At 41.2% G+C, this 23,583-nt stretch overlaps 1 protein-coding gene across 2 annotated transcripts in view; it reads right to left on the bottom strand.

The window, feature by feature from the left end:
- The window catches only part of RFC1 (replication factor C subunit 1), a 77,219-nt gene extending 55,404 nt beyond the window's left edge, over nt 1-21,815 (bottom strand). For both annotated transcript variants that reach the window (XM_008017619.3, XM_008017620.3), the window contains exons 1-2: nt 21,669-21,815; nt 6,183-6,311 (exon numbers count right to left, since the gene is read on the bottom strand). In XM_008017619.3, coding sequence (XP_008015810.3) covers nt 6,183-6,311; nt 21,669-21,671 — 132 coding nt within the window. In that variant the 5' untranslated portion in view covers nt 21,672-21,815. The remainder of the gene's footprint in view (nt 1-6,182; nt 6,312-21,668) is intronic.
- Between the last annotated feature and the right edge of the window lie 1,768 nt (nt 21,816-23,583).

The following is a 23,583-nucleotide window of genomic DNA, read 5'->3' as shown; positions in this document are numbered from 1 at the left end:
CCTGAGGTCGGGAGTTCAAGACCAGCCTGACCAACATGGAGAAACGCTGTCTCGACTAAAAATACAAAATTAGACAGGTGTGGTGGTGCATGCCTGTAATCCCAGCTACTCGGGAGGTTGAGGAAGGAGAATCACTTGAACCTGGGGGGCAGAGGTTGCAGTGAGCCAAGATCACGCCATTGCACACCAGTCTGGGGAACAAGAGCGAAACTCCATCTCAAAAAAAAAAAAAAAAAAAAAAAAAACTAAATAAAACCAATGCAAAAGGTATTATTTATATTTTGTAGTTAAACATCACATTTCTAACATATTCAAATTTTCTCAGAAAGCATCAAGAAGTCAGACAGTGAAAAAACTGATTATAATCAATTATAAGGTAGAAATAGAAACTATTCCTATCCATTACAATAAAACTTCAAAAACATAAGAACAATCAACTAGCTTGCAAAAAAATGGATCAAATGAGCAATTATAATTTACATATACCACTGGAACAAGGACAGAGTTAGAATCAACTACAACTCAAAAGTAAGAGAAGAAGGTATCAAGCAAAGGAGAAAGCCACAGAAAGAAATCTCAAATTCTGCCTGTAAACTTTACCCAAATCTCTGGCTATCTCCTGAATTATACATAAGTGGAACAACTCCTGGTGCTTAGCTAAGGTTAAAAGAATTGAAAAGATTTCAGCTGCTGCCCATTACAGGGTAGGCAAGAGTTTAGAGCTTGAGTACACCAAGATCATGCCTGATAAACCCAAATAATCAACACTCTTTGAAGGAATATAACAGGATCCAAAGTTTCTACACTGTATCATTCACAATGTCCAAGATAATCCAAAATAACTAGAACATACAAATAAAGAGGAAATGTGACCTGCCGAGGTTAATTTTATGTGTGAACCTGACTGAACCACAAGATGTCTACATATTTGGTCAAACATCATATTGGGTGTTTCTGCAAGGATGTTTTCAAATGAGCTTAATATTTAAATCAATAGACTAAGAAAAGCATATTGCCCTTCCTGATGGCATTAAGTCTCATCCAATCAGCTGAAAGTCTGAAAAGAACAAAGGCTAATCCTCTCCTGAATGAGAGGGAATTCCTCCTGCCTGACTGCCTTAGAGCTGGGACATCTCTGGGATACTTTCTTCCTGCCTTTGGACTCCCAATTAAAACATCAGGGTACCAATTCTTGGTAATAAATCTCTCTATGTATACACACATGCATCCTATTGCTTCTGTTTCTCTACAGAACTCTGATTGTATAATACAGATTTTGGTACCAAGAAATGGGGTACTACTGAAAAAAAAAAAAACCTAAAATACAGAAGTGACATTGGAATTGGGTAGAGGCTAGACGTTTTCTAGTATGTAGAAAAAGCCTAGACTGCCATGAAGGAACTGCTGGTAGAAATATGAACTTTAGATGTAATAACTATGAGAGCTGATGAAGAAAAGAGAAGAGCTAAAGAAGAAGCCTCTTTCATCTCAGAGCATATATCATCATGAACAGAATGCTGGTATAAATATGAATGTTAAAGGCCAACCTGGTGAGGTTTTACATGGAAATGAGAAAGAGATTATTGGAAATTGGAAGAAAGGCAATTATTACTATAAAGTGGCACAGAACTTGGCCAAGTTGGGTCCTAGTGCTTTGTAAAAGATGCAACTTGTGAACGATGAAATCACATATTTAGCTGAGGAGATCTCAAAGCAAAATCTTGAAGATGCGGCCTGAGTCCTTCTGACTGCTTGCAGTCAAATGCAAAAGGCAAGAGATGAACTACAGAAGAAACTGTTTAGCAAAAAGGGACCAGAGCTTGAAGGTTTGTAAAATTCTCAGCCTGTCCATATTTCAAAAAATGATAAAGCATGTTCTAGGCCGGACGTGGTGGCTCACACCTGTAATCTCTGCACTTTGGGAGGTCGAGGCAGGCGGATCACTTGAGGTCAGGAGCTTGAGACCAGCCTGGCCAATATGGTGAAACCCCAACTCTAGCAAAAATACAAAAAATTAGCTGGACAGTGGCACGCAACCACAGTTCCAGCTACTCAGCAGGCTGAGGCAGGAGATTAACTTCAATCTGGGAGACGGAGGTTGCAGTGAGCTGAGATCGCGCCACTGCACTCCAGTCTGGGCAACAGAGCAAGACCGTTTCAAAAAAAAAAAAAAGAAAAGAAAAGAAAAGAAAAAGCATGTTCTAAAGAGAATAGCAAGGATGTAGCTGGAGTATCACTTGATAAAGAGATTATGGGATTATACAAGCAAAAACACTGTCAGTTTGAATTGAAGAGGATGGAGAAAGGACAAAATGAAAGAAGGCTGTCAGACTTCTGAGATTCCAGTGACAGGACAACAGGGCTATTTTTCAAGAAAAGGGAAGAATGGTCCCAAAAGCAATTCAGAGACCAACCATCAGAACTGCCTCTTCAAAAGATGGAGCTTGGTTTCAACAGATGAGACAGCCACCACCCAAAGCCTTGCGGGCAGGATGGCCCAGCAGAGCTGCAGAAGCAGGACAGTTGCCTATGGTTGTGGGGGTAGAGCCACTAACCCAGTGGGTCTAGAGGGCAGGGCATCAAGCCAAAGAGTATTATTTTCAAGGCTTAAGTTCTGATGGAATTTGCCGTGCTAGGTTTTGGACTTGTTTGGGATCCATCGCCCCTCCCTGCCTTCTGATTTCTCCTCTTTGGAATGGTAATGTCTACCCTATATGTCTGTTCTACTATCATATTTTAGAAGCACATTCCTTATCTGGTTTCACAGGTTCACACCTAGAGAGAAATTTTGCCTCAGGATGATTCATACCTTAAGTATCACCCATATCTGATTTGGATGATATTTACATGAGACTGTGGACTTCAGACTTGATGCTGAAATAAGACTTTGGGGGCTGTTATGATGGAATGAATGTATTTTGCATGCAAGAAGGACATAAATTTTGAGTGGCCATGGATGGAATGTTATGTCCTGAATGTCTGTGTCCCCAAAATTCACATGTTGAAGCCATAACCTTCGGAGTGGCTATATTTGGAGGTGGAATCTCTAAACAAGTAATTAAGGATAAATAAGGTCATAAGGGTGGGGCTCTGATCTGACAGGATTCGCATTCTGTAAGAACAGACACCAGAGTGCTCATTCAATTCCTATCTCTCTCTCTTTCTCCACCAGAGTGCTCAATCTCTCTCTTCACCCAAATGCACTAAGAGGAGACTATGTGAGGACACAGCAAGAAGGGAGCCATGTACCAACCAGGAAAAAGGCCCTCACCAGACACCTAATCAGCCAGTACCATCTACTTTACAGTATTTTGTTATGGTGGCCTGAACTAACACACGACCCAAAGAATCAGGACAAAAGGCACTTAATGAAGACCAATCTTCATATAACCCAGATGTCAGCATTCGCAGACAAGAATTTTCAAGCAGCTACTAGGCCGGGCGCGGTGGCTCATGCCTGTAATTCCAGCACTTTGGGAGGCCGAGGCAGGTAGATCACCCGAGGTCGGGAGTTTGAGACCAGCCTGGCCAATATGGAGAAACCTCAACTCTCCTAAAAATACAAAATCAGTCGGGCATGGGGGCGCATGCCTGAAATCCCAGCTACTCGGGAGGCTGAGGCAGAAGAATCGCTTGAACCCAGGAGGCAGAGGTTGCGGTGAGCCAAGATCATGCCATTGCACTCCAACCTGGGCAATAAGAGCAAAACTCCGCCTCAAAATAAAAAATAAAAAATAAAGCAGCTATTATAATTACACTCAAGGACATAAAAGAGAGAAATTAAAGTCATGAAAAAGAAACGAAAATTCTAGAATTGACAAATACAATATATAAAATAAAAATTCACTAGATAGCCTTAACAGCAAATTGGTGATAAAAGAAGAATCAATGAACTTAAAGACAGAAAAAGAGAAAGTACTCAATCTGAAAAGAAGACTGATAAAAATGAACAAGGCTCAATGATCCGTGAGATAATATCAAAACTCTGTTTTTTTTTTTTTTTTTTTTTTTTTTGAGACGGAGTCTGGCTCTGTCGCCCAGGCTGGAGTGCAGTGGCCGGATTTCAGCTCACTGCAAGCTCCGCCTCCCGGGTTTACGCCATTCTCCTGCCTCAGCCTCCCGAGTAGCTGGGACTACAGGCGCCCGCCACCTCGCCCGGCTAGTTTTTTGTATTTTTAGTAGAGACGGGGTTTCACCGTGTTCGCCAGGATGGTCTCGATCTCCTGACCTCGTGATCCGCCCGTCTCGGCCTCCCAAAGTGCTGGGATTACAGGCTTGAGCCACCGCGCCCGGCCAATATCAAAACTCTTAATGTTTATGTAATTGTAGTTCAAGAAGAGGAGAGAAAATGAGGCAGAAAAAATATTTAAAGAAATTATAGCAAAAAGTTCCCAATTTTGATAAAAGATATAAATTTACAGATTAAAGCAGCTCAGAAACCCAAAACAGGATAAACACAAGAAAACCACACTCAGGTACGCCATCGTCAAACTGCTGAAAACCAAAAATTAAAAAATTCTTTAGTGAACCATGAGAAAAACAACACACATGAGAAAACAATATGAATGACCGGAGGCATCTCATCAGACAAACTGGAAGCCAAAAAACAGTGGAACATCTTTAAAAGGCTTACATTTTTTAAAAAACGGTCAACCCAAAATTCCATACCCAGCAAAAATAACCTTCAAGAATGAAGGCAAAATACAGGCATTTTCAGATTAACAAAAACTTAGCAGAGGTTTATCACCAACAGACCTACGCTACAAAAAAATGCTAAAGAAAATTCTTCAAATTGAAAGAAAATGATATTAGATGAAAACTCAGATCTTCAGTGAGAAATGAACAGCATCAGAAATAGCAAATACGTGCGTAAAATAAAAACAGCAATTTTTGCCTTAATTTTTTTTAAAAATGCACGTCTTTTTAAAGCAAAATTACATTGAATTGTGCAGTATTAACATACGTAGGTGTAATATATATGACAACTAGGGCGTAAAGAACGGAGTGATGGTGGCAGAGGGACTTGCAGAGTTGCAAAATGGTTACACTTTACATAAAGTGAAATAATATTAATTCAAATATACTACTGCAGCCATGGCCTACTTTCCATATTGACATTATATCTTAGTTTCTCTCAGGCCCATAGAAAACAGGGAAAAGAATAAAGCTTTCCTCCAAAGCCTTCCGTCACCAGAAATCTCACACCATCCACCTGAGCATAGGGGTTCATGTCTCTGTGAGCAAACTTTGGTCTTAAAATGCAAAGTGTTAACAACTAAAAGGGGTTATATCTCTACATCAGGAAAACATCAAGCTATGAATGTAGTAAGTTACATTAATTAGAACTAGTGGCCAGGCATGGTGGCTCACACCTGTAATCACAACATCTTGGGAGACAAGGGCAGGAGGATCACTCGAGGCCAAGAGTTCAAGACCAGCCTGTCTAACGTAATTGAGACCCCATCTCTATCAAAAAAAAATTTTTTTTAATTAGCCAGGCACAATGGCAAGCACCTGTAGTTCTGGCTACATGGAAGGCAAAGCCAGGAGGATCATTTGAGGCCAGGAGTTCGAGGCTGCAGTGGGCTGTGATCACGATACTGCACTCCAGCCTGGGCAACAGGGCAAGATCCTGTCGAAAGAACAGAAGAGAAGAGAAGAGGAAAAGAAAAAAGGAAAGAGAAAAGAAAAAAGAAAAGAGAAAAGGTGAGAGAGAGAGAGAAAGAACAAACGAACGAACAGCCTTATTACTCTTTTTCTTCCTCTGAGTTGAAACCTGCTTCCTCTGAGTTGATATCAAGCTTCCCAAGATATCAAGTATAAGAACTGAGGCTGGGCACGGTGGCTCATGCCTGTACTCCCAGCACTTTGAGGGGGGAGGATTGCAAGGCCAGGAGATCGAGACCATTGTGGCTAACACGGTGAAACCCCATCTCTACTAAATATGCAAAAAATTAGCCAGGCGTGGTGGCGGGTGTCTATAGTCCCAGCTACTCAGGAGGCTGAGGCAGGAGAATGGCGTGAACCTGAGAGGCAGAGCTTGCAGTGAGCTGAGATCGCGTCATTGCACTCCAGCCCGGGCAACAGAGCAAGACTCTGTCTCCAAAAAAAAAAAAAAAAAGTATAAGAACTGAGCTTCTTTTACATTTCATACAATGCAAAATTATATCCAGAAAACTAACCTTGATTTCCTTTATTCCTTTCTTTGCTTTTAAAGTTTCTTCATCAGACTTTGTTTTCTCATTCTTCTTTACTGTTTCAGTTACAAGTTTCTTTCCACTTGGTATTACTCCAAAGAATTTCCGAATGTCCTAAAAGCAAAAAAAACCAGGAGATTCATGAATAAACATTAACTGCATAAAATTATAATTTCAATTGTAAGATGGGACAGCTTTATATACACACTGGGTTACCCTGAGTAATTTCTCCCTATCAAGATAGTTCCATGAATACAGTAGCTTTCTTTTCATGTGCACAAGTTAACTGATAACTTTACCTGAGTTAAGAATAATTTGTCAGCCAGGCACAACGGCTCACGCCTGTAATCCCTCCACTTTGGGAGGCCAAGGCAAGTGGGTCAGTTGAGGTCAGGAGTTTGAGACCAGCCTGGCCAACATGGTGAAACCCCATCTCTACTAAAAACACAAAAAATTAGCTGGGCATGGTGGTGACAGGTGCCTGTAATTCCAGCTACTTGGGAGTCTGAGGGAGCAGAATTGCTTGAACCCAGGAGGCAGAGGTTGCAGTGAGCCCAGGTCACACCACTGCACTCCAGCCTGCCTGGGAGACATAGTGAGACTCCGTCTCAAAAAAAAAAAAAAGAATAATTGGTCTAATGAAAAGTAACATAAATTCTCAGAATTAGGCCAAAAACAGACCAAAATAAGCAAGTGATATTTTTGCTAATGACAGCAGAGTTACTAAAGAGGCAAGTAGCAGTTACTTATTATTGATCATGCATGCACATACACATCCACATCCCATCATCCCAGGCACAACTGAGGAGAAGACAAAGTTGGAGAATATAATCCTTGTCGGTGGAACGTATACTCCAGTCTGAAAGAAGAATAACTCTCACAACCCTAATCATTCCTGGCAACTAAAAACCTCCTAATTGTTTTCCTTTATATGATTGTTCAACATTCTGAAGAAAAAAAAACCTTTGATGCTTATTACAATACGCTCTTTAATCACCCCCTTGTTAAACCACAGAATTCAAATTAATCATACTGAAACATTTACAATGTAATTGTATTTAATTACAATTAAAATCAATCACTTTTCCTAACCTTTGCATAGTCTTCCCCACCTCTCTAAAATTTAGTTTAAGAAATTGCGGTATAGAGGAAAGGGAACAGACCTTAGAATCGGAAACCTTAATTCAAATCTGTGCTCTAGTGTTTTCTACCTGTGTGATTTTGGGCAAGCTACCGTGTATTATCTGTTTTCTCCTCAGTAAAGTGGGACTAATACTGACCCTTTATGTGGATTAATTATGCATCTGCCACAATTCTGGCTCAGTAAAAATCTTCCCCTCATCTCATTTCTGAACTATCATCCCTTTATATTACTGAAACACTCTGTTTATCATTATCTCTGCTTATAGAAAATGGTATAAGGAATAAAAAATAATGAGAACATAGGATCTGAACTCCAAAGAACTGGGTTTAAGAACCACCTGTATCATTTTCCCTCTTCCTATTCTTGATAGTTGTAATCACCAGTTTTTATCACTTTTTATACCTTATAGCCTATCTCTCTTTATTGCATGAGAGAAATGCCTACAAAACTACTTTGTAAAGTTTAAGAAAAGTTAGCAATTATTTCCTAGATCCTGACAATAATTGTTACACTCTTACAATGTCAAAAATTCCAAATAAGTGTGAAACACACACACACACACACACACAAATAACTTTGTGGCTAAGCCAATAAAGCAGATAATTGAGGTACGTAGCATGTTAAATAATTTTTTTTTTTTGAGACGAAGTCTTGCTCTGTCCCCCAGGCTGGAGTGCAGTGGCGCGATCTCGGCTCACTGCAAGCTCCGCCTCCTGGGTTTACGCCATTCTCCTGCCTCAGCCTCCCAAATAGCTGGGACTACAGGCGCCCGCCACCTCGCCCGGTTAGTTTTTTTGTATTTTTAGTAGAGACGGGGTTTCACCGTGTTAGCCAGGATGGTCTCGATCTCCTGACCTTGTGATCCGCCCGCCTCGGCCTCCCAAAGTGCTGGGATTACAGGCTTGAGCCACCGCGCCCGGCCAATAATTTTTTTAAAAGGCCAGGCAAGGTAGCTCTTGCCTGTAATCCCAGCACTTTGGGAGGTCGATGGGAAACAATCACTTGAGGCCAGTTCAAGACCAGCCTGGTCAACATGGTGAAAACCCATTTCTACTAAAAATCTGAAAATTAGCCAGGCATGGTGGCGCATGCCTATAATCCAACTACTCAGAAGACTGGAGCACGAGAATCGCTTGAACCTGGGAGGCAGAAGTTGCAGTGTGGTGAGATTGCACCACTGCACTCTAGCCTAGGCGACAGAACGAGACTTTGTCTCAAAAATAAATAAATAAATAAATAAATATTTTTAAAAAGGATTAAAGACTTCTCTGGCTTTATATATATCCTCTTTTGTAAATCTCCTAGTTACAAATCCATCCTAATTAAATCTAAGTTTAAAAGATACTGCTTACAGAATGGGTGTCTCAGCTATGAAACTGAGACATCTGTGTCAGATGCCAAAGAGGAGAAGAACAATAAAGAAAACCACCATCTTTCCTATAATTACAGAGAATCAAGTCTGAGGCTGACAACTACTTTATTGCTTCTGGAGCAAATGAGTTTCACATCAGTTTCACTTTTTTGAAATTACACAGTGATTCTTCACTCAAACAATCGTGACTGTTCTAAGTGAGCTTATAGATGGAAACATTTTAAAAATAAAAATAAAAAGCAGTGATTGTTTAAACACATACACACAGAGAAAGACAGAGTGATAGTGCATGTGCGCCATGGAAATAACCAAACTGTAAATTAATAACCTGGTTAAAGCAAGTGGTGGTTTTCAACCTGTTTTCAGACCAAAAATGCTTAAAACTGAGAAGAGAAAGAAAACAAAATGTAATTCAGGACATCGAGCTACTGGTGACATTGAGTTGTCTGGGTTTTGTCTGCACAAAAATCTGCACTGCCACTCCTTAGCACTGTTACACCACTTCCTCCCTACGTAATTATTTCCATTCACATCCTCCTTTCTTTCCTTTTGCATTACTTTACCCTACTCCCCTAAACTACCCCATACTCTGATGGCAACGTAAGAGTTAAAGAAATTGCAGCATCCTAACCTAACTTAGTATACACCAAAAATCAAAGTTTTTGGAAAATAATTTTCATCAGAATGGAAGCCATTTTACTCATACTTTTTTAGAACTATCTCCAGTGTGAGCAGTCGTCTGGGGTGTAAACATCTAAGAGGCAAAGGTCAGCAATTCGTCCTTAATTTATAGTGTGTGACTTCACCTGACTCTTCCAATTAACATTTGCTGTCCAGTGTTCTAGACCTTCAAAGACTTCATGAAATGCAGAAAAACAAGTCTAACTCCCAAATAATGGATCTAAACATTTCTCTTGCCTGCATAGAATAATTCTTGTTAAGCATATGAGTGGAGAAAGGAACAAATGTTTGTATTTATTTTTCAATCTTGGCAAGTGGAAGGCCCTCAAAGCAGAACATCAAGGCCAGAAACCATCCCTAAAGAAAGGTAGATTTTACTACACAAAAATAAAAGTGCCATAAACAAAGTTAAAATGCAAGCAACAGAGCTGGGCACTGTGGTGCACACCTATAGTCCCAGCTACCAGAGAGGCTGAGACAAGAGGATTGCTTGAACCCAGGAGTTCAAGTTCAACCTGGACAACATAGTGAAACTATCTCAAAAAAAAAAAAAAAAAAAAAAGCAACTAACTTAAAAATATCTATAACAGGCTGGACGCAGTGGCTCACGCCTGTATTTCCAGCACTTTCGAGGCCGCGGCAGGTGGACTGCTTGAGACCAGCAGTTTGAGACCAGCCTGGCCAACATAGCAAAACGCTGTCTCTACTAAAAATACAAAAATTGGTCAGGTGTGGTGGTGCAGTCTGTAATCCTAGCTACTCAGGGGGCTGAGGCACAAGAATCCCTTGAACCTTGGAGGCAGAGTTTGCAGTGAGCCGAGAATGCCCCTCTGCACTCCAGTCTGGGCGACAGAGCGACACTCGTCTCAAAAAAAAAAAAAAAAAAAAAATATATATATATATATATATATACATATCTACAACAGGCCAGGTGTGGTGGCCCACGCCTGTAATCCCAACACTTTGAGAGGCCAAGGCAGGAGGATCATTTGAGCCCAAGAGTTCAATACCAGCCAGGGCAACACAGGGAGACCCCCATCTCTACAAATTTAAAAAAAAAAAAAATCAGCTTGGTGTGGTGACACATGCCTGCATGCCTGTAGTCCCAGCTACTCAGAAGGCTGAAGTGGGAGGATCACTTGTGCACCAAAAGTTTGAGGCTGCAGTGAGCCATGACCATCAAACCACTGTACTCTAACCCGGGCAACAGAGCAACACCCTATCTTAAAAGACACACACACATACACACACATACACACACACACACATAACATGTAAAAAAGGGTTCTTACAAATCAATAAAAGATAACCCAACCAATAGAAAAATAAATAAAAGCTCCTAATAGGCAAAGTATAAAAGAAATGCAAATAACCAACAAACACAAAAAATGCTAGACGTCACAAATAAGCAGATACATTAAAACTTGATCATTTTCCCCTAAGTTTTAAAAGACTGATAATGCCCATATCTGTCAACGATGTGAGGAAACAGATGCTCACGCACTCTTACTGCTGATAGAAGTAAAAACTGGTATAACCTCGGCCGGGTACGATGGCTCATGCCTGTAATCCCAGCACTTTGGGAGGCTGAGGCGGGTGATCACGAGGTCAAGAGACCGAGACCATCCTGGCCAACATGGTGAAACCCCATCTCTACTAAAAATACAAAAATTAGCTGGGCATGGTGGCGCACACCTGTAGTCCCAGCGACTTGGGAAGCTGAGGCAGGAGAATCGCTTGAACCCAGGAGGTAGAGATTGCAGTGAGCGGAGATCATGCCACTGCACTCCGGCCTGGTGACAGAGCGAGACTTCACCTAAAAAAAAAAACTGGTATAACCTTTATGGAAGGCAATCTAGCCACACTTATCAAAATTTTAAAGGTACATACCCTTTGCCCAGTAATTTCATTTGTAAAAGAAATGGTCGGCAGGGCGTGATGGCTCACGCCTATAAACCCAGCACTTTGGGAGGCCGAGGCAGGTAGATCACGAGGTCAGGAGTTCCAGACCGTCCTGACCAACGTGGCAAAACCCCATCTCTACTAAAAGTACAAAAATTAGCTGGGCGTGGTAGTGCGTGCCTGTAATCCCAGCTACTCAGGAGACTGAGGCAGGAGAATCACTTGAACCCGGGAGGCGGAGGTTGCAGTGGGCCAAGATCATACCACTGCACTCCAGCCTGGGGAAATAGTGCAAAACTCCGTTTTTAAAAAAAAAAAAAAAAAAATTCATTGAACACATGAACTGTTATTTCTCAGGCCACTGACCTTCACAACTGCACTCAGAAAGAGAGGTTCTTGATTATGTAAAACAAAATTAATGGTAGATTTGTTTTTAAAGATTATGTATTAAAAGAATCTTTAATTGGGATTAACTTTGTGCTATGACTTTACCTAAGAAATTTTAAGAAGATATTAAATTAATACTGATTATATAGTATTTCTGAGTTAATAAAATTGAGTTTCTATAACTGATTTTCTGTTACTCTCATATTACAATATCGTGGCTACAAAAAACAAAAATATACTTGCACTTTTATTAGGACATTTCCTCTTCTTTAAAATTTAAGCCAGACAAATATAAGTTTTTTTAAAGAAATCAGAAATATCTCTAGATTTATAATTGATGTTACTAATTTAACAGTCTAGAATGGGTCTCAAAAACTTCTCTGAGGAAAACACTGGTGAGTGAAATATAAGAGTGGTCTGAAAAACCTTTGAACAGTAACAAGTTCTAGCTAGGAAGAATTTTAACAGCCCGCATCAACTCTTTTCATTCAATCATTCATTATCCATTCAAGAAATATTTACTCAGAGCCTTTTATAGACCAGGAACTATTCTTGATGCTTGGGATAAACAAAAGACGCTAGGTCTCTGTTCTTGTGAAGCTTTCATTCTACTTTCTGTTCCTAATCTTTCTTTAATCTGTCTTTAGAAAACAAAGCAGAGCACAGAAAAGAAAGAACAGATGAAATAAAGCACACTGAGGGAACAGAAATAGAGAATAGAAATTACTTCCCCTACTCACCCCAGTATCTGTTAAGTCTACCTGTGAGGCCACTCCCATGAGAGCAAAAAGACCCATTTCTACTGCTGTTGTGACAAGGGGGAAGTATAAGATTCTGAAGTCATAATATTTACTATCATTGAGCTTTATGCATTCAATGAAACACTCTATCACAGAAGTTTCCAAGTACCTGATCCAAAAATACAAACCGACACAGGCATATTAAATAGCAAATTGAAACAATTACCTAAATTAGGTTTAAAAAAATAAGTTATGTTTTCATACCTGCATAACTAAAGCATTTGAGACTGTTTATGCCTGATCTAACGGTTTATTTCAGAATTTTGACATTTTCACCAGGGCTAATGTACTCTGATTATGGTTTTTATTCATCCAGGAGCTAACCTTTTTTTTTTTCTTGATACAGAGTCTCCCACTGTCGCCCAGGCTGGAGTGCAGTGGGGCGATTTCAGCTCACTGCAAGCTCCACCTCCCAGGTTCACGCAGTTGTCCTGCCTCAGTTTCCCGAGTAGCTGGGATTACAGGCGCCCACCACGACACCCAGCTAATTTTTCCGTATTTTTAGTAGAGACAGGGTTTCACTATGCTGGCCAGGCTGGTCTCAAACTCCTGACCTCACAATCCGCCTCCCAAAGTGCCAGGATTACAGGCGTGAGCCACAGCGCCCAGCCCAGAAGCTAGCTTTTTACAACTGACTTTTGAGCCAAAAAAAATCAAATTTAAACTACTTAAATGAACACAGAAATTAAGTCCAACCGCGCCAGGTGCGGCGGCTCACACCTGTAATCCCAGCACTTTGGGAGGCCGAGATGTGTGGACCAACTGAAGTCAGGAGTTCGAGACCAGCCTGACCTACATGGAGAAGCCCTGTCTCTACTAAAAATGCAAAATTAGCTGGGCATGGTGGTGCACACCTGTAATCCCAGCTACTCGGGAGGCTGAGACAGGAGAATCGCTTGCACCCAGGAGGCGGAGGTTGCGGTGAGCCGAGATCACGCCATTGCACTCCAGCCTGGGCAAGAGCGAAATTCCGTTTCAAAAAAAAAGAAATTAAGTCCAAACTGAAAAGAGACCTACAACATAATAAAATAACTGTATTTCTCTAGGCTATATTATTCGTCACTAAGTGTTTTAATAGCTTAGATATAAAGTCATGCAACAGTGCTAGAGATGTTTTTATACCAGGAAGTTTTACCTTCTAGTTTATATTTTTAGTGGAAATATAAAGTTTACTTGTACTTATTCATTCCTCTAATATTTGTGGAAAACGCACCGTGAGCCACACGTTATACAGCAGTTCCCTCTCCTTGTGGCCCCTGCCGTTACAGAGCTTATATGCTAGTGAAGGAAGCTGTCAATACCTGCAACAAGTTGCTCATTTATTAAAATAAGCCAAAATGTGTGCCAAGGAAACAAAGCAGGTGCTCTCCCACTCATCATGCCAATTGTTTTTATGCTTTTGTGGATGAAAGTACATATATTTTCCACAGATACATGAAAAAACAAACATTTACACAAAACTTTGTATCCAATGTTAGGGGTTTTCCCCTAAAGCCTATTGGGAATCCCAAGTCAAAACTCCGGAACCACACACTCACACTGTGTGAACTAACTCACACCTACTTAACCCCAGTACCACTTATGTACATACTGATACTTCCTAAATTTCGTGTCTGTTTCTCCAGACCAGCTCTAAACTCCATATGTATGCAGTCAACATGCAGCCAAATCCATCTCTGTGCAAATCCCCCAAAGGTACCTCCAACTAATAATGTCCTCAACTAAATTCATCTTCAGCTGGGACTTGCTTCTCTCCCTTTATTCCCCACCTCCATGCATAGCACCACCATTCACCCAAAACAGAAACATGGCCACAGCTTTTCCTTCTCACTCTGACCTTCCACCTAATCATCCAACCTAAACTATCTCCCAAATACTTCTGTCTTCTCCCCTCTATTCCCACTGCCACTGCCCTGATTCAGGACTTCATTTGTTTACTTAACACACCTTTCTAGAGGCCTCACTCTGTGCCATGCAATGATTTGAGCTCTTTTAAAATATTAAGTCATTCAGTCCATCAATCAACAAGTAGATAAAAAAACTGTGGGATATATATATACATATATATACATACACACACACAATGGAATACTACTGAACCATAAAAAGGAATAAATTAATGGCATTCGCAGCAACCCAGATGGAACTGGAGACTATTATTCTAAGTGAAGTAACTCAGGAATGAAAAACCAAACATTGTATGTTCTCACTCACTTATAAGTGAGAGCTAAGCTATGAGGATGCAAAGGCATAAGAACAATACTATGGGCTGAGCGCAGCACTTTGGGAGGCCGAGGCGGATGCATCACAAGGTCAGGAGATCGAGACCATCCTGGCTAACACGGTGAAACCCCGTCTCTACCAAAAATACAAAAAATTAGCTGGGCATGGTGGCAGGAGCCTGTAGTCCCAGCTACTCGGGAGGCTGAGGCAGGAGAATGGGGTGAACTTGGGAGGCGGAGCTTGCAGTGAGCCGAGATCACCACTGCACTCCAGCCTGGGCGACAGAGCAAGACTCTCCCTCAGAAACAAAAAAATAATAATAATAATACAATGGACTCTAGGGAGTCAGGGAACCGGTGGGAAGGAAGTGAGGGATAAAAGACTACAAACTGGATTCATACATACTACTCAGGTGATGGATGCACCAAAATCTCACCTGTTCCCCAAAAACCCATGGAAATAAAAAATTTAAAAATAATAGTTAATAAATAAAAACGAAGGCAACACAAAAATATTTTCTTTTTTTGGCCGGGTGCGGTGGCTCACACCTCAATCCCAGCACTTTGGGAGGCCAAGGCGGGTGGATGGCTTGAGGTCAGGAGTTCAAGACCAGCCTGGCCAACATAGTGAAACCTCATCACTACTGAAAATACAGAAATTGGCCAGGTGCGGTGGCTCACCCCTATAATCCCAGCACTTTGGGAGGCAGAGGCAGGCAGATCGCCAGAGGTCAGGAGTTCAAGAACAGACTGGCCAACATGGGGAAACCCCGTCTTTACTAAAAACACAAAAAAGTTAGCCAGATGTGGTGGCACATGCCTGTAGTCCCAGTTACTCGGGAGGCTGAGGCAAGAGAATCGCTTGAACCAGGGCAGCAGAGGTTGGCAGTGAGCCAAGATCACGCCACTGCACTGCAGCCTGGGTGACAGGGCAAGACTCCATCTCTATAAAAAATTAAAAATAAAACAAAACAAAATACAAAAATCAGCTGGTGATTTTTGTATTTCAAAATACAGGCGAGCACCTGCAGTCCCAGCTACTTGGAGGCTGAAGCAAGAGAATTGCTTGAACCTGGGAAGCGGAGGTTGCAGTGAGCTGAGATTGTACCACTACGCACCAGCCTGGGCAACAGAGCGAGACTCCACCTCAAAAAAAAAAAAAAAGAAGAGAAAGCAAATTATGTGTTCATTTTATCTTTGAAGAGTACATAGTTTTATGCAAAATAAGTACCGCAGTACACTGTAGAGTGGTTGACAAAATACTGTATTTTGGTTTTACTTCTCTATTTTGAAAGTAATAAAGAAATACAAGTATTTCTGGTTAATATTTTTAAAAAGCCCATCAAATCCATGAGCAGAAATTGATTATCATCAACATACTTCACAAGTCTATCCAAGTATAAAAATATTTTATCCTAAAAATCACTAAAATGCAAAATCATATATCTGAATAAATTATAAAATGATTTAACTAGTGGGAGGACAGAAAAGAAAATCATGAAATAATTTTAAAGTATTTAAGCCAGGCACAGTGGCTCACGCCTGTAATCTCAGCACTTTGGGAGGCTGAGGCAGACAGATTACCTGAGGCCAGGAGCTTGAGACCAGCCTGGCCAACAGGACAAAACCCCGCCTGCTAAAAACAGAAAAAACAGTCAGTTGTGGTGGCACATGCCTGTAATCCCAGCTACTTGGGAGGCTGAGGCAGGAGAATCGCTTGAACCTGGGAGGTGGAGGTTGCAGTGAGCTGGTATCATGCCACTGCACTCCAGCCTGGGTAACAGCGAGACTCCGTTTCAATCAATCAATCAGTAAACAAATAAACAAAATATTTAAAATTATATTAAGGCTTTATACTTTGGAAGCAAAAAGTAAGTGGTTGGAGGGCTTTCCCCCTAAAAACAGGAAAAAATTGTCTGCTCTTGCCACTTGTACTCAATGTTGTCGAGTTTCTAGCAAAAGAATTAGGCAATAAAATGAAATAAAAGCCACCTACATTGAACAAGAAGTAAACCCATGTGTTTTCAGATGAAACAATCTTACAGAAAAACTAAGAAATCCACTAAACACTTTGAATAATGAGTTCAGCAAGGATACAAGATCAATATACAAAAATCAATTGTATTTCTGTATACTTTTGCAATAAACAATCCAAAAATGAAATTAGGAAAGCAGTTCTGGCCAGGCGCGGTGGCTCACATCTGTAATCCCAGTACTTTGGAAGGCCGAGGCGGGCGGATCACGAGGTCAGGAGATCGAGACCATCCTGGCTAACACGGTGAAACCCTGTCTCTACTAAAAATACAAAAAATTAGCCGGGCATGGTGGCGGGTGCCTGTAGTCCCAGCTACTCAGGAGGCTGAGGCAGGAGAATGGCATGAACCTGGGAGGCAGAGCTTGTAGTAAGCCGAGATTGTGCCACTGCACTCCAGTGTGGGGGACAGAGGGAGACTCCGTCTCAAAAGAAAAAAAAAAAGAAAGCAGTTCCACTTAAAAAATCACCAAAAAGAATAAAATACTTAGGAATATATTTAACAAATGAAGTGTGAAACTCATACTATGAAAAACTACAAAATACTGTTTAAACAAACTGAAGACCTAACAAATGAAGGCATCCCACATTCATGGATAGGAAGATTTAATATTGTTAAGATGGCAATATTCCCTAAATTGGCCTACAGATTCAATAAATTTCCTATCAAAATTCCATGTGGTATCTTTGCTGATTCTAAAATTCATATGGAAATTCAAGGAAATGGAATAGCCTAAACAATCTTGAAAAAGAACAAAGGTGGAGGACATACTTCCTGACTTCAAAAATTATTACAAAGCCACAGCAATGCAGTGTGTTGCTGGCATTCAGATAGATATACAGATCAATGGAATAGAACTGGGAGTTTAGAAAACAACTCTCACATTTACAGTCAACTGATTTTTGACGAGGGTGCCAAGATAATTCAATGGAGAAAGAAGAGTCTTTTCAAAAAATGATGCTGGGACAACTAGATGTCCACATACAAAAGAATAAAGTTGGACCTCTATACTTCACACAATATATAAAAATTAACTCAAAAATGGATAAAAGTCCTAAATGTAAGAGCTAAAACTACAAAGCTCTTAAGCATAAATCTTCATGACCTTGGATCAGGCAAGAGAAACTTAAATGATGTAAAAAAAGCAGACACTCAAGGATGTGGAGGGAGAGTATTTCGAAGAGAGAAAATAGCAAAAACAAAAGCTCTAAAAGAGAAACAGAACCAACCTAACACACTCAAAAGACAGAGAGAGAAAAATCAGAGAGGTAGGTAGGGGCCTTAGAGGCCAAGTTCAGGTATGTACGCATGGCAAAAGCATATTATTTGGCAAAAACGATATTATAACAAAATCAAGCACTGCTCCAGGGAGAGCATTCCACATAGTACACCATGATGTGAAAGCTGCCTCTAGGAGTGGAGCAGAAACAGTTCAGACCACAACTTATTTAAACTGACCTCACAGCTCTTCAAAAGGCTGTTCCTTAAGTCTCATGTGTGTTTAGTTCAATCTTATGCATATTTTCAATAATTATACCAACCAATTAATTATATATGCTGACTTCTTAAAAATGGCATCTGTCAGGTTTTATTCAAGTTTTGTGCAAACAATTAAATCTCAGTGAAATTCAAATGTCCACATGGCTTCTTTATTTTTAATTTTCTTTCTATTCCTTTAGTAGATAATATATTCACGTGGTTCAAATTTCAAAAGGGTAAAAAGTCTCCCTCTTATCCTGCCTCTCAGACACATACTTCCCATCTCTGGAGGCAACAAATGTTATCAGTTGGTTCCTTCCGGATCTTTCCAGAGAGATTTTTATTTTGGCAATTGTTTCGTATCAGAGTATAAAGTTTTCTCAATTTTATAAAGGTTGCACAGTATTCCATTGTATGAATACATACGCTTTATTTCTTTATTGATAACTTTTAATTAGAATTTTTGTTTTCAATGCAGCTTCCAAGGCAAGAGCTGTCTATGGATGGGTTTCAGAAGACAAGTGAATAGGCCAGGAACAGTGGCTCATACCTGTAATCCCGGCACTTTAAGAGGCCGAGGCAGGTGGATCAATTTGAAGCCAGGAGTTCCAGACCAGCCTGGCCAACATGGTGAAACTTTATCTCTACTAAATATAAAAAAATAAAATAGCTGGACATGGTGGCAGACACCTGTAATCCCAGCTACTGGGGAGGCTGAGGCATGAGAATCACTTAAACCTGGGAGGCAGAGGTTGCAGTAAGCCAAGACTATACCACTGCACTCCAGCCTGGGCAACACAGCAAGACTCTCAAAAAAAAAAAAAAAAAAAAGAAGAGAAGTGAATATGCCAGGCACAGTGGCTCACGCCTGTAATCCCAAAGCTTTGAGAGGCCAGGGTGGAAGGATCGCTTGTACCCGGGAATTAGAGGTGGCAGTGAGCTATCATCACACCACTGCACTCCAGCCTGGGCAACAGAGCAAGACTTTGTCTTTAAAAAAAAAAAAAAAGAAAAAAAAAAAAGAAGATAGGTCAATCCCTTAAAATAGTGTGTATGTGCCATATGCATTTCTCTGGGCAAAAAATTTGCATATCATTCACTATATTTATCAAAGGAAACTGTAACTAAAACAAAGATTGAGAACTACTGTCCTTCATACCCAATGACACAGTTTGAGGGAAAGAAAAAAAAAAAGAACTACTGTCTTATAACTTTGCACAGGTGTTCAATAAGCATTTGGTGAATCAATTTTAGTCTAGGGTTTTGCTAATTGTTGCACTAGAGACTGAAGGGCTAAATTAAATATCAATATAATACAAAATTCTTATCTACCGCATAGAACGTTTTCCCATTAACAACAAAGCTGACTAATTTGACCTATTTCTTTTCTGAGAAGAGGTCTATTTTTTATCTGCACCATGAACGGGAGTATTAAAGGAAGAAAAGAACCAAAAGTAAAAGGACCTGAATGATCAAAAGTTGACCACACAAGCTATGTTCACCATAAATGACACAGGAATCTACCATTAAAATCTATGTAACTTTCCATAGAGTCCTTTCTGAGAAAATAGATCATTGGTAGCTGTGTAGTTGCCTAACATGCCAGGCACCAGAATGGAAGCTTTACCTATACATCTTGCTTAATTCCCAAAACAATCACTATGGCAGCTATTATTTTCCCCTCTTACAGATAAGGAAATAGAAGCTTAAAGAGATTAAACGTAAGCTATTTACTTGCCCAAGACCACATAACTATTAAACTAGACCATACTAACATAGTAATATAACTATAAATTAATCTATAAACCATTAAACTAAAACATAACCACGTTCTTCATCTTCAAGACTCCAAATCTCACCAAGTTTCCAAAATACCACAGTGCCTTGACCTCCAAAATGTAATGATGATCATTATAACGAGGTAGTATAGCATGGTGGTCAGAAACACCAAGATTCTAATTCTAGTTCAACCACCTGCTACTTGTATGACACACTGTTTAAATTCCAGAAAGATGCTTGTACTGTCTGTAAAACTGCATCGATGTGGGTTGAAATGAAAAAAAAAAAAAAAAAAATGAAAAACCAACAGTTCACATATTGACCTAAAGAAGATGGTTGGTACAAGGTAGCTACTATCATTACTGTTGCCCTTTTTTGAGAAGAAACACAAAGGACTGCAACGTTTCCCAATGTGGCATAAAATTTTCACCCCCTAGAATGTTGTCTCTGTGACAAGTTGACCAATGAATGAAAAAAATTATATCGGATTGTTAAGTATCTTCTAGTTTAATGGAACATTTTAAATTGTCCTTTAAAAATATTTCAGCCGGGCGCGGTGGCTCAAGCCTGTAATCCCAGCACTTTGGGAGGCCGAGACGGGCGGATCACGAGGTCAGGAGATCGAGACCATCCTGGCGAACACGGTGAAACCCCGTCTCTACTAAAAAGTACAAAAAACTAGCCGGGCGAGGTGGCGGCGCCTGTAGTCCCAGCTACTCGGGAGGCTGAGGCAGGAGAATGGCGTAAACCCGGGAGGCGGAGCTTGCGGTGAGCAGAGATCCGGCCACTGCACTCCAGCCTGGGTGACAGAGCCAGACTCCGTCTCAAAAAAAAAAAAAAAAAGACATTATTTCTAAAAATATTTCAAACACAGAGCCGTATCCATTGCCATACCATGAGGAACGTCTGCTTTGCTGGCTGCATAATTATTTCACTTTCAATTTGTCTTAATGTTTTATCCAGAATTATGCAGTGAGGTTTGGGTTTTTTTAAGATTATTTTTAACACCAGGTGATAAGAGGATGACAGCTGTCAAATGTCTTGCATCTGTTTCTATTCGCTGCACTTCTTTTTCCTAGTAAGCCGTGTTATCCTTTTGACTCCTATGAACTCATCTAAACAAAATAAAATATCCTCTCCATGCCCTCGGTCTCAGCACCGCTCAGGTGATCGTTAATGACAAGTGGAGATGAGACGAGCTGAGCTGTTAATGATAAAAGTTTAAGGCCCTACACAACATATTCCCTAAGAAAAGTTTGTTACGTTCTTCTCCCTCGTGACCCAAAGCTTGAAATCCACGCCTTAGGCAGTACTCAAACTGTGGTTCGAGAAAGGCCGAACAAGAAAATAACTTTACCAATGCGTTCCAAAACCATCATCCATCCTTCTTCCTCTCTTCCTTTCTCCCTTCCCCCGGGGGCGGGGGGGGAATGTGCAAGTACACGTAGCAACAAAATCCCTGCGCGCTGGCTGCCGCCCAGAGCTTCAGCCCGCGGTGCAAGTAAAGTTTTGCGTCCAGTACCCAGTGTGCGGCCCCTTCTCTGCCTTTGCTCGCCTCCGGAACCACCCACCGCCATCCTCCCCCACCCTGCATACCAGGAGTGCCCCGTCCACACCAGGCCTGCAAAGCCTCCCCAGACCCCGAGCCCCACGGCCTCCCCCAGCGGCTCACCATCGCAGCCCCAGGATGAAGGCGCTGGCTGGCTGGCGGGCCGGCCTGTTGAGGAATCCGTTATCGGGGCTCAGGATCCATTCGCGCCAACAACTTCTCCCGCGAAGTGGAAGAAGGCGAAGATAGCGGCGCGCGGTGATGACGTCAGGCGGCGCGAGCTTTCCTCCGTCCCGCCCAGAGGCGGGAGGTGCGACGCCTGCCCAGGTGCCGCCCGGAGGGCAGGCGGGCCGCTGCCATCGCGAGGAACCACGGTGCTGTGGTGTGAGCTCGGTTTTTGGCACGGGCACTAAAGTAGGTGGGTCCTATATTGGTTTCCTTGGAAGGCGGGGTACCCAAGTACCTCCTGATTACACGTCTGGATAGTGCACTTCCCTACAGTAACTTTCAAAAGTTTTTACTACTAACTGCAGTTAAGATAAACGTTTTAGCTGCGCATTTTACATATTATGTATAAATATCTATTCTGTAATAGGTTTCATCAAGCGGCCGGACGCGGTGGCTCACCCCTGTAATCCCAGCACTTTGGGAGGCCGAAGCGGGTGGGTCACCTGAGGTCAGGAGTTCGAGACCAGCCTGACCAATATGGTGAAACCCCGTCTCTACTAAAAATACAAAAATTAGCCAGGGGTGGTGACGTGTGCCTGTAGTCCCAGCTGCTCGGGAGACTGAGACAGGAGAATTGCTTGAACCCAGGAGCAGAGATTGCAGTGAACCGAGATAGAGCTACTGCCCTCCAGCCTGGGTGACAGAGGAAAAGTCTGTCTCAAAAAAAAAAAAAAGATACCTAAAGCTTTGGAGTATACCAGTTTTATATGAATAGATAAGCAATTGAATCGTGGAATAGAATGAAACATTTGCGTACGATTTCAAGAGAAAAATGAGACCATAAAGAGTTCAATGGAGAAAGCAGTATCTCCAGCTTTGGCTGTAGCTACACTTTTGAAATTCTCACCCATCCACCCCCTGTTGGGTCTTGCACTTTATGATACCAACATCTTTAGGACGAAAGATATCAGAGCCTGGAATATAACAGAGGCTGAACATCAACAGCTTGTATTTATTAAACATTTATTGTTATATGTGCAGCTCTGGACTAGCCTAGCTGATTTTATCCCCATGATGACACTGAGTACTCTGATTCCCAATTTACAAACAGACTGTTACTTATTAACAGGGCCTCACTGCACTGGTCCCTCTGAAGCCAGGATGCTAGGTCTCCCAGCCCCACCACGTGCTATTTATCTGACCAAGGGCAAGTTACTGTGCCTCGGTTTTGTCTTAACAGACACATCACACAAATTTTTGCCCATAATTTTAGAGGACCTATGCCAATTTATAATGTTCATTGTGTTATAAATCAATAAATGAGTAAATAAGACACGTAAAAAGTTGTACGTATCTTTTATATTACATTCCTCTTAACTTTTGCTTTTTTTTTTTTTTTTTTTTTTTTTTTTTTTTTTGGCATTTGAAGCCTTCCTTGAGTTTAAATGAGACTTAAGTCAGGAGCCTGTAACTTCTTTGTGAGAGTGTTTTCCTTAGGAATATTTATTTACTTGAAAATACTTTATCTCAGAAATATACCAAATTTAAAATGACTGCAGTGCTTTGAAACTCCTCCCTTGAACCTGGACTGGCCTGTGACTGATTTGACCAAAGAATACAATGGAAGTGATACTATGCCAATTCCAGACCTAAGTTTTAAGAAGACTGGCAGCTCCTGTCTTGCTCTCTTGGAGCACCATGTAAAGCCAGGGAGGTGGTCATCTGAGACCAGCCTTATAGCCGTCTCCACCAGGCACCATGCATGTAAATGAAGCCATCTCGGACCCAACATCCCAGCAACCGATGGAATTTCACTAGCTTTGTTGACTCCAGTCAACACCTGGGAGAGCAGAAAAATCACGTAGTCAAG

The sequence above is a fragment of the Chlorocebus sabaeus genome, chromosome 27 (genome assembly GCF_047675955.1).
Source record: "Chlorocebus sabaeus isolate Y175 chromosome 27, mChlSab1.0.hap1, whole genome shotgun sequence".
Taxonomy (NCBI): domain Eukaryota; kingdom Metazoa; phylum Chordata; class Mammalia; order Primates; family Cercopithecidae; genus Chlorocebus; species Chlorocebus sabaeus.
Note: the sequence above shows the minus strand (reverse complement) of the source record. Positions and strands in the feature narration are given on the sequence as shown.